This window comes from Montipora foliosa, chromosome 3 (assembly GCF_036669935.1).
Source record: "Montipora foliosa isolate CH-2021 chromosome 3, ASM3666993v2, whole genome shotgun sequence".
NCBI lineage: Eukaryota > Metazoa > Cnidaria > Anthozoa > Scleractinia > Acroporidae > Montipora > Montipora foliosa.
Window position 1 is genome coordinate 22,204,941 of NC_090871.1, and position 12,500 is coordinate 22,217,440.

Sequence of the window (12,500 nt, forward strand, 5' to 3'; positions counted from 1 at the left end):
AATTGAGCATGCAACAGAGAATCCTTCATTCTCTATTTTGACTTTGTAACTGCTCGTACCAATTCATTGTTAGGACACTTCGCCCAAATTGTAAGAAGTGAACGTGATAGAATAACCGCGAAAGAATTATGATAAAGCAAAGTGATAATTTGAGGTGACGTTTTTGTTGAAGTCGCCGTCGTAGATTTTAAGGTCCCTAATTATTTAGCTCCTTTTGTTCGTCCACCAGCAATTGTACCTTGTAGCATTGTTATCTGTGTCTCTAGAGATAGGTTGCAAACCATCTATTGGGACTTAAAGAACTACGAGGCGGTCTGTCAAGGAGAAAGCCGCTACAAAACAGGAATATCATAATCATGCTGCACTTGCGAGACGCATGTTAGCACATAGTTTTGCGATACTCTGCACATTTGCGGTTTCAATGGCAACGTGAGAGTCCAAATTCTAACATTTATTTTATAATTTTACTCCGAAACCGATCGTAGCAATTACGTTTTAAGGCCGGTTTTGAACGGTTTCAACATTTGACCAACATTAGTTGGACGCAAAGACACAGTTGTTCGGAGACAGTTCAAACGGTTCCAACATTGCGTCAACAAAAGAACGAACTGATGTTCGCGAAATTTGATTGCGAGGAACTGAGAACTAGAAACCAGTCTATCTGGTCCAGATAAACTACGTGCCGCCATATTGATTTGTCGATTTGGGGCCTGATGTGAGCATGCGTGTGTTCTACAGTTGTTGAACAGAGTGTTCAAACAGCTTCAAGACCATTCAACAGTTTTCGAAAACATAGAAAAAGTTGAATGGATGTTGAATGAAAGTTTAAACCGATTTAAACTTGATTCAACACGCTTTCAACAAGCTTTCAACAGCTTTTTACGCTTTCAACAATGTTGGACGTCCTGTTCAAACGCACTGAATATTCGGTTCAACAAAGTGTTGAATGCATGTTGAAGCAAACGTTGAAACTGTTTAAACGGGCCTTTAGGATACCTCGCTCACATAGCACGACGTGAGAGAGATGGAATAACCGCAAACGAGAGAACAGAGTTATGTTTAGAGATGACGCCGCTTTTCGTCGCCGTCACCGTCGCCGTCGTAGTTCCGACAACAACAACAACAGCAGATGCTGCTGTTCTTAGAAAACACTGAATTTAGTCATTTTAAAAAAGTTACCCAGAATTACCTTATTCTCACTGTAAGTTGGTCTAATAACAGTGCTTAACTTTCTCATAAAGGGAGTAAAGATTGAGGTCGGCTGAATATGGCCACAGCACCGGAATATACCGAGGAACAACTAAACTACTTCAGGATCTGTTTTGTCATTGTTGATGTTATTAGCGAAGGTCTGCGTACAGTTTTCAAGCAAGAATGGGATAACTGCTACAAGGCAACACTTGGAGAATGGAAAGATAAACCCATTAATGGACTGGACTTCAAACACCAGGAGACGCTGGAAAATCAGAAGAGAAACGCACACCTATTAGACACGATGCTAAACGGAAATACAACTGAATGGGATTGCCCAGAACTATTCTACGCTATTCTATACTCTGATTCTATTGGTCGCAATCTCAACGCTAGGGTCAAGTCAAGCGTTGATAATTTGAGAAAGTTTCGAAACGAGGAATTTGCTCATTTATCGCAAAGTAGCCTCAAGGAATCCGATTTTCAAATTGCCTTAGCTACGGTGCAAGATGCATTTCAAGTTCTTGGCCTCGACACTCAACGAATACATGAAATAAGAAACAAAATGAATTTTGCGACCAACGAGTTAACACGCGTCTTGCAACAAGTTGAAGACTTCAAAGTAAGTCTGAAAGAAGCTGTAAAGCAACTAAAGGTACTCGAGGAACAATCATTGAGTGAAGTCTCCTCCTTTTGTATTCTCCCTACCAAGCCATCACACGATGTTACCAGACGAGATCACGAAGTTGCTGAAATGATGCAACTGTTAAAGCAACTAAAAGAAGCTAACAAGAGTCAGCTAACTTGCCTTTATATCTCAGGTAACCCTGGGAGTGGCAAATCGCAATTGGCCGGTCTTGTTGCAGAGCAATTATTCCAGGAAAGCCAACAAATGTCAGACATGGCAGCTTCATTTTTTGTGATGACACTAAATGCTGAAACCATTGATTCACTATTGGCATCTTACGTCTCTTTTGCACGGCTTTTGAAGTGTGCGGAGTATGCAATAACAAACACTCTGAGCGAAAAAGATCTGACGACTGAGAAGAAGATAGCCAACATGAAGTCTGTGATTGGTACCAAAGTGGGGCTTTATTCGTCGTGGCTGTTGGTAGTTGATAATGTTGTCAGCTTATCGCAGATGAAAGATTTTTTGCCACAAGCGGGAAACAAGCAATGGCAAAAAGGTCAAATGCTGATCACATCTCAAGACACTGAGTCAATACCCCCAGAAAGTTCAGTCATTAATCGCATCTCTTTGAGCAAAGGCATGATGCCATCAGATGCCACTTGCTTGTTAGCCAACCTTTCTGGCATCGCTGACGATGAAATCACTAAAGACGTTGCACGCGAATTAGATTATCGACCTCTGGCCTTAGCAAGCGCTGCCACGTTTTTAAAACAAGTTCGGGGATCATCACCGAGTTTTGGTTGGAAAGACTACCTGGAGAAACACGAACTTTGTCAGCGAGAAAAAACCGAAGCTTTTCTCCCCGAAATTAACCCATGCTATGCAAAGTCTATGACGGCTGCCATTTCTTTAGCAGTGGATAACGCCATGTCTTCAGACATGATCTTGAACCACGCATTCAATTTGATTTCTATTTGTGCTCAACAACCATTGAAGCTTGAAATTTTGGTAAACTACATTCTGGAGCAGAAGAAGAAAAGCGACCCGAACACAAAAGGCGATCTTGAAGATAAAGACATCATCATTTCAAAGATTTGTAACAGCTCCCTACTGTTAAATGAAGTAGACAACAGTGGCATTTTCATTCGCGTTCACCAAGGCGTACGATGTGTTATAAACAGTAGAGTGCGAAAATATTCTGAGACGCAACGTTTTGAAATGATTGATGGGTCCATTCGGTCATTTTACAAGTTAACAGAGGACGAGCTTCCAGAAGAGTTAGATTCTATTTTTGATAGTTTTCACTTGGTACCGCATTTAAAGTACTTGATCAAAGAAGTTGAAAACGCATTCAATGTAAAAAACATCCTTGATGCGACAAGTGTAGAATTAGAGGATACCTCGAGGTACCTTAATAGGCTTAGCCAAATTTGTTGTTTTCATTGTGATCCTAAAGTTGCGAAACGATTCTGCGATGTAGCCTTAAAGTTAATTGAGCATCGTGGTGTATCCAGAACAAATGATGAAGTTGCCGCATCGGTCAACACTAGAATGGGCAAAATCCATCATGCAATGGGCGAGCTACAAGAGGCAAAGGCATATTATGAGACTTGTATGACCATTCACGAGCATGAAGAAGGACACCTTGATGCCGCAAACTCCTACAACAACATGGCAACTCTACTTTATGACTTAGGTGAACTTCAGCAAGCGAAGGAGTATTTCGAGCGCGCTCTTGCTATTCGAACACAAACTTTAGGACCCCAGCATGTTAATGTCGCAGATAGTTACAACAACCTTGCGATTGTGCTCAGTGACCAAGGTGACCTGCAGCAAGCAAAGGAGTATCATGAGCGGGCTCTTGCCATTGAAATTGAAAATTTAGGATTCCAGCATGTGAATGCCGCGAAGAGTTGCACCCTTCTGTCTATTTTACACCATCAACAAGGTGAATTAAAGCAAGCAAGAGAGCTTCTGGAGCGTGCTCTTGCTATTCAGATAGAGAATTTAGGATCCCAGCATGTGGATGTTGCAAATAGTTACCGCAATCTAGCGAATCTATTCAGTGACCAAGGTGAGCTGCCACATGCAAAGGAATATCATGAACTCGCTCTTGCTGTGCTAATACAGAATTTAGGATCCCAGCATACAAATGTAGCATACAGTTACAGCGATCTGGCCACTGTGCTCAAGAACCAAGGTGAACTACAGAAAGCGAAGGAGTATTATCACCGCGCTCACGCTATACTGATACAAAATTTAGGATCGCAGCATGTGGATGTCGCACAGAGTTGCACCAATCTGGCTGCTGTACTCAGTGACCAAGGTGAACTGCAGCAAGCAAAGGATCATTTTGAGCGCGCTCTTGCCATTCGGATACAAACGCTAGGACCACAACATTTGCAGGTCGCATCCAGCTATCATAATATGGCTACTGTACTCAGGTACCAAGGTGAACTGCAGCAAGCAAAGGAAAATCATGAGCGTGCCATTGCGATTCGGATACAGAATTTAGGACCTCAGCATGGGGATGTCGCAGATAGTTACAACGATCTTGCTGCTGTACTCAGTGACCAAGGTGAACTTGAACAAGCAAAGGGGTATCATGAGCGCGCTCTTGCTATTCGGATTCAAAATTTAGGATCCCAGCATGTGTACGTTGCAGATAGTTACAGCAATCTGGGGACTTTGCTTGGTGTTCAAGGTGAACTGCAGCAATCAAAGGAGTATCTTGAACTTGCTCTTGGTATTCGAATACATAATTTGGGATCCCAGCACCTGAATGTTGCCGAAAGTTACTACAATCTGGCCACAGCACTCTATGCCAAAGATGAATTTCAGCAAGCAAAGGAATATTTTGAGCGCGCTCTTGCTATTCAGACACAACATTTAGGATCCCAGCATGTACAAGTCGCAAGAAGTTACAACAATCTGGGAAACGTTGTCGGTGTACTGGGTAATCTGCAGCAAGCGAAGGAGTATCACGAGCGCGCTCTTGCTATAACAATACATAATTTTGGATCCCAGCATGTCAAAGTCGCAGATAGTTACAGCAATGTGGCTCTTTTACTGCATGGCCAAGGTGAACTACAGCAAGCAAAGGAACATTTTGAGCGCGCTCTCGCTATTCGCGTTCAAAATTTAGGATCCCAGCATATGGATGTCGCGAAATGTTGCTACAATATGGCATATCTACTCCATGACAAGGGCGACCAGGATCAAGCAAAGGAATATTGCGATCGTGCATTGGCCATCTTTTGCAAAAGCCTCGAAAACAATCATCCCAAAGTTATAAGAGTTCAAATCCTGCGCGTGTCGATTGAGAAGAAGAAAAGAGAACGTTACGCTAAAAGTAAGTGTATAATATCATAAAAATACTGTAATACTATTATATAGTTAATAATATACATGAAAAATTACTCGATTCTGATTGGCTGACAGCAGTGCAGTTTAAGTGTAACACAGTGCAAAAAGTGTAATACACCAGTGCAAAAAGTGAAATGCAGTGCAAATTAGACATCGAAATTCTGGGTTATGATTGGCTAATAAACAATAGGGTTTCATCCCAACCAATCAAATCTTTTGTTTACAAATCAAGCGTGCGCCTTGGATGGTGCAATTATGGCACAATTTTTCCCTGATTGCGTGATACGCGTGCGTTTCTCCTGCTTAACCATCTCGAATTTTTTCATGTATATTAATAAGTAATCACATGATTTTTCTCGTGCAATTTGGAATAAATAAGCACTTGGCCATGGTCGTCTTTGAAAAAATTTACTCGTGCTTATGTATTCCAAATTGCACTCGAAATCATGTGATTACCTATACTATTTTTCACAGTGCTCTTAAAAACGTTTGTCCAAATTTTTTGTTGTGCCACGAAACGGTTTAGTAAATTTAGCATAAACTATGAAGCAATGATCCCATTCTGGGATCTTGGATTATTATTTTTTTTAGGGACTATAGGTGGTCTTTACCTGATATCATTGACGCCATTTTGGTCGACGAAGACAAATGACCGCTCATTAAGTTATTTTTTTCGTCCACTAGCAGTTGTGCAATTCACTATTGTTATGTGTCCCTTTTGATTGGTTGAAAACCTCCTATTCCTGTGTGAAGAAATTTACCCGTGTGCATTTAGAGCGGTTTTCAATTGAGTGTTGAAAGTAATTAGCGAATTGCTTTGGTTTATGATTACTTCACTCAGTGATTGGGTTCAAAGTTCTCGTACCACTTTTTCAGCCAATCACAAGTGCAACCAAAACCAATCGTGGCCCGCGCGCGCACATTTTCCCGCGCTTTTTGTCGGCTACGTTGTGTTTACCGGATTGTCTCCGTCCTATTTAATTGGCCAAAGTAAATACTTTGGTTTTGGTTTTACGACACTCGATTGAAACTCACTCTATTCCAAATTGCACTTGAAATCACGCGATTACCTATACAAAAAACGTCCCGAAGTATTTGAGTTAATTCTTCTGTTAAACTACTGACCAAATTGCACTTCACTCAGTTTAACTGTGTAAAATAAACTTGGGAGATCATTTTTATATGTCAAATTATTGTTCGCCTGAACACAACACAACCTTCGTCTTTTTCTCGTCTTTATAATATGAAGCAAATAGACTCATTCGAGATGTTTGCCTTAGTTGGCCCCAGATAGATAGAACTTATCTTGTGCAAAAATAGTCTATATGTCGTCTTTTAATAGTTACTGGCGTGTCACCATCCCTGTTAAAAGTTAGAAATGCACCGAAAAGTATCCCATCTTGTCGGGTCTTTAATTGCAGTGTTTGCGCTACATCACTTTGTACATTCGTTTGAATGTGTCAGTAAAAATTTGTTACAGTGCAACGCTCCTTACCTTGGCCACCCAAGAAACTTTCACATTTGACAATTACGTGTAAATCAACAACCAATGCAACGGTGTTCAAGTTATTGAACTGTGCGAACTTAACAAGGAGGGGTGACTGTCGAACAAATTCACACACCCTGATTGGCAGACAATTTGTAAAAATCTTTGTTAGGAGGCCGGTCACGGTAAGGTGTGTCGCACTGTAATTTTAATGAGACTCGGGTCCTGAAATTCATTCGGAGTTGATGGTGCTATTAGGGACCTTAAGATCTATGACGGCAACCTCATCGAGAACACCACCAAAAAATAGACATTAATGATCAAAACCATGGCTCTGCACTTGCGCTTTAAAGTTCTGTACATTTCTTCCTTTCTCTTTCAGTCTGCAACGTGGAATGTCCAAATCTCAAGTTCTAAAGAAGACGCGAGCGCACAAGGGCAAATCTTTAATTTTGCTTCTTAGTTTCAACACTCTTCCTCCCAATTCAGTTCCTGGATAGTTGGGATGGCTTGTGGAAGTTGAACAAACTGGAATAATCACGACAAACTTTAAGAAACATAAACTAGCAATAAGAAAATTAGAAGAAAAACGACATTTGGCGTCAAAAGACATCGACTTATTTATCCCATTCTTATGCGGATTTGTCTTAAAAGAAAATCAGAGAAAAATAAATTCGAAACATGGCCAGAAGTGCATAACCCAGAAGTTTCGATTTCTCTCAGTTGGCCTTGGCCAATCAGTTTATGGTACATTGTCTATACAGTTAGAATATAGTTCCCGCCAAATAATGGCCAATCAGGTCGGGCTTAATGACCAAAACTCTCTTGATTGGTCGGCAACAAAGAATCCACACGAGGGATTGCAGGTGGTAAATGCAGAATTGTGCGCGGAACTCAACGCCGCTACGTTTTTTTTCCGCAAAAATCTAGCAGTAGCCTTTCTAAAAATAGACACCGTTTACTGATGGCCCTCATTCCATCGTGGATCGAGACTTTTGGGTAATGAACTTTTGACAGGGTTTACTTGCCTCAACGGCATTTTGAAACCTCAGTCAATGATCTAACAATAAAGATTTGGTAAAACATTTGACAATAAAAATTTGCGATAAAATATTATAAAACATGGCACGACATCTAAGACAAAATCTGATAAAACTTTAAGAGTCAGTATTCCGTTCAAAGATCAAGTCTCAGCGAACACGATCAAAAGGCAAATGCGCGATCTCAGTTCAAAAATCGGCATTGATGTACAAACAATCTACACCAGCGAGAAACTTGAGCAGCATCTAAAGCTTAAAGAAATCAAGCCACGTATCGTCAATCAGCCATAGCGTTGTTTATTGTTTTAAATGTGATTTGTGTGATTTAAATTACGTCGGATATACCACGCGCCATCTGTTTCAACGCATTGCTGATCATCGATATTCTGCCATTGGTCGCCATCTGAGAGATGCCCATGGGAACGTTGACTTACTCAATAAGAGCCAGTTTAGAATGCTTAGCTTAAAAAAATGTAGTACGAAATGGGACTGTCTCGTTTATGAAATGTTGTACATAAGAAAAATAAGACCCAATTTAAACGCTCAGAGCGACTCCATCAGGGCCAAACTCTTTCAATGCCTTTTAATTTATTCATCTCTTCACTATTTATACTATATTTTATCATTTTACTTTCACTTAATAATGACATTCTGGAAACGTCGAAACGTCGTGCCATGTTTTATAATATTTTATCGCAGATTTTTATTTTCAAATGATCTATCAATAGCTGCATTTATTCCTGCACTGATGGCTGAAATCATAATTTGTGCCAATTACCATTTCTTTGAGCTGTTTTGTGATAGTCAGAAATACAGTCCATATCAAACTGGACTATTCGGTTTTACCGGCGAAAGTCGGGTCGTAAAGCTACCCGCCGGAAGTGGTTTATCCAGAAGCAGCTTGTATTAAGAAAGGCTAACGTTGACACTAATGCTAGAATAACAGGCCCGGGTTGCTCAAAGTATGGTTAGCGCTAACCAGGGTTAAATGCCATGGAAACATATAGGTTTTAATAGCTCTTAACAAACGGTTAGCGCTAATCAGGCTTCGAGCAACCTGCCTCAGATTTTGATTTTAACAGCGCCACGAGTTTAATTGATTTGGCTGAAAATTATAAAAAGCCTTCAACTTGCGTGGCCAATTAAAACCCTTTGCATCACGAGAGTGCCATATTTTACACTATGTTATGCCAAACGATCTTACTTATCAATGGGCTTTGTCTTAAGAGCTTTGTCTTAAGAGTCTTAAGAGTCTTAATAAGCAATCTCAGGCTAGTTATTAATTAAGGCATGGCTCGCCTGCCCTGAAGGAGCCCCAACCATAGTTAATCGAGGGACTGGTTATGAAACCTTAGAACATTCAAAAGCGAGAACAATGTTGTTGCAATCGATGTTGAATTGACCTTGACCCTGCACAATCTTTTGTTTTCGCTTCGCACGGGTTCGCAAATTAGTTGCGCATAATTTAATCGAAGAATTTGGTTGGTTATCTTCTCGAAAAAAGGCGTGTTTTGTGCTGGGATGGACAAAACCTGAAACAAAGGAACTTGTCCAGTTTCATAACCATCTCCATGCATTAACTATGCCCCAACCTACCGCCAGAGAATATTTATATTTTTGGATTATTGATGAGTGAAAATCGACTTTACAGTTCAACGGATAGATCATGATTTTTCCATCCAACAAGGAAACGTAAATGTTTAATTTTATTTTAGTCCGTATCGCGTGACATCATTTGGTGTGTGAAGTCTAAAATTAAGTTTTACTAAAACGGTGGAAGGTAATGCGGGACATTTTGGAAAAAAAATTGTATCAAACTTTGAAATACATCAAATACAACCATATTTTGCTTTGCACGGAAGTATTTAAAGATCTTACCTATTTCCCTTATTCCTCATCAATGCATGGTGACCTTTAAAAGAAAAGGGTTGGCGGCCTAGCTTCCCAGGGGGGCTAATACACGAGTCAATGGGTATAGCATCCTACGGAAGAATGTTACATGGCAATTTTCAGCATTATAGAAAACCAGATTGCACTAATGTCGTGTAAGCCGGTGACCCATGCCTTAACATCCCTACTGAGTTTTGAGTTCATATGTTCTTTTATAAGAAGCTACTCAACAAGTACTAAATATTGAATTTATTACTTTACCAAAAGCTGAGCCATTAGATGATGTACATGTAATTGCAGTATTTTAACTAGCTTAGCCGTCAAAATAAAAAAAGGCATTTGACTTCGTGTTTTTTCATGATTTAGTAAAATTGATGTTTTTAAGTAGTCTCATTATCAATCAGTTTAAGAACGGAACAAAGCAAAAAAAGAAGAAAGAAAGAAAGAAAGAAAGTGCACGGGGGTACTCCACGGAATTCTTGGTTGGTCTCGGTTGGAGTGTGCCGCCTGGTTCTTCAAATTCTGACCCTCTTTCAGACCAAAATATGCTATTTTGTCCCCTTTTGAGACTTGTCCCCAGTTGTTCAAAAGTGTGATATCTTTATCCAGTAGATAAGTCACTACTCGACAGTTGCAATTAGTGTATAGATTTCAGTATTTGCTCGTGTAACCTTAAATATGCACACTCTAAGCACATCTAAGTAAAGGCGTCTGCAAAATCCTGGGCCAACGTTTATTGTGAACTGTATCATTCATACCCTGGATAGTGACTCATCCACTGGATAAAGTTAACCAGTCTTTGAACGACTATTGGCAGGGGACGTTTCTCGAAAGTAAAGAAACTTTTCGCGGGGTGTCACAATTCCCTACCCTCTGTATCTTAAGAGGTAAGAGGTTTTAAGTCATCAAATTTCACAATCATTTTGCTTTTAGTTGTCTTGAAAACACACCAATAAACAAGCGGATGACAGTTTTAAAAATGGCTTTTTGGGCCCGAAAAACCATCGAGATTTTCGAAAGAGCAGGCCCCCGGCCTCTAAAATCCGTACCTGTGTTCAGATCTGAAACCCAAAAACTGTTCTTAGTTTTCACATGATGTCACTGCGGCCGCCATACATGTTTGTGTCCCCAAACAAAGAAACGGTGGCCATGTTGGTATCCCGACGCAATCCTTCGGGTGAACGTTATTATTATGTAAGCGCTTTCTTTTGTTTTCGTTGAAAAACACTAAGTACTTAATGACTGGCCCCAAGGGAAACAGTGAGTTTTGTTTCCCCGAGACCCTCAATGTTCCCCGAGGCGAAGCCGAGGGAAACATTGAGGTCGAGGGGAAACAAAACTCACTGTTTCCCGAGGGGCCAGTCATTAAGTGTTTTGTTATACCTTCCAACTCAAAATAGAACAATACAAAGATAAAAATTATTTGCTTGACGTTGGCTGGCGTACAGATTTGCCGCCGTTTCAAAGGTGCACGACCTGATCACGTGTGAGTCGAAAGTTCAAGTTGTTGCCCTAGGGCGTCATGAAGTTTTGACCAATGACACGTGACACGTTCTCCTCCAATCAGAAAACGTATTTGAGTTGGGAGGTATAACAAAGCTCTTTATCACGTGATTGGATTGCAAACCAACAATACCTGTTTCCAGACCTGTTCTGGCTTCTAAACGGTTTTCGTGCTTTGTAAAAGCATTGCTTTGCTTTAATTAATTAACCACGTAAGATCAACATATTGTTTAAGCATTTAATTAGTTTAGTGGTGTACAGATACGACAATGAACATTGATACTGATTACTCCTTTTCCTTTTTTAATCATTATATCAGTTTAAACTTGAACAGAACTTCATGAAAAAAGTAAACAAAGGTAGTAATGGGTTCCTTCAACAATTCAACTACGATTTTGAGTCGAATGAGAAGAATAAACTTCATGGGTTGTAACCCCAAAAGGAAAGGCAGAAAATAAATAAAAACTTCCAGTTGTTATTCCAAACTGAAAACAAGGCTGCACGGCAATAGCAGATTTAGAAAGAAAGAATGTAATAGGGAGCATTTCTTACAGCCTCACCTTTTCACATCCGACATATGCAAACAGGTTGAACTTAGAATCCTCGGAAATAGCGTGACCAGTTTTTTATGGGATCGATGATAGGAAAGTTATTTGGGCATCTGTTTCGTACAAAGCAACAATATAATCAATAGATTTTTGGCGGCAAATCTGAAATAAAATTGAAATAAAACGCCCCACTATTAACACTGAGAAATATTATCGTGACATATTTTCAGTGGTCTCAAAGATAAAGAATTTATATCAGTAAAACCAAGGACCATACTGTAATCCACTCACACCGATGGGTCAGTTGGTTGAGCATCGCGCTGTCATGCGGGCTCGAAACGCGGCCGGATCAACACTTATGATCTTAAAATAACGGAGCAAACAGTGCTGCCTTTGTAAATTAAATTTGATCTGCAAATGGTTAGACTTTCAAGTCTTCTCTGACAAGGATTACAAACCGTAGGCCCCATATCCCAAATATCTTTAATTTTGTGCGTAAGTTGACCGTAGGACTTTAAAGAACCCACATACTATTCGAGAAGAGTAGTGGATGAGGTCCCCGGTGTTGTGGCTGTCCTGTTCTCTCTAGCAGAAGTGGCCGGCTTAGCAGTGATGTCTCTAAAGCCTGCATGGTTTACACTGAGACATAAGCATAAGCATAAAAAAAGCATAAGCAAAAGCTATGTAAACCGGGAGTGACATTAGCATAAACATAAGCATATGCATAAGCATAAGAAAAAGGAATCGTTTCCATTTGCCTATGCTATACCTGTGTCTCGTTTATAACTGTTTAAACCGGGCGCAACATAAACGTAAGCAGAAGACCGAGGGGTCAGCTGTTTTTG

The 12,500-nt window shown here is 40.2% G+C and overlaps 1 protein-coding gene across 1 annotated transcript in view; it reads left to right on the plus strand.

Annotated features, from left to right (window-relative positions):
* LOC137997068 (uncharacterized) overlaps nt 1-9,965 on the plus strand; it is a 10,630-nt gene extending 665 nt beyond the window's left edge. Inside the window, exons 2-3 of the mRNA XM_068842811.1 lie at nt 1,242-5,174; nt 7,057-9,965. Coding sequence (XP_068698912.1) covers nt 1,268-5,174; nt 7,057-7,091 — 3,942 coding nt within the window. The 5' untranslated portion in view covers nt 1,242-1,267 and the 3' untranslated portion in view covers nt 7,092-9,965. The remainder of the gene's footprint in view (nt 1-1,241; nt 5,175-7,056) is intronic.
* Nucleotides 9,966-12,500: the final 2,535 nt, after the last annotated feature.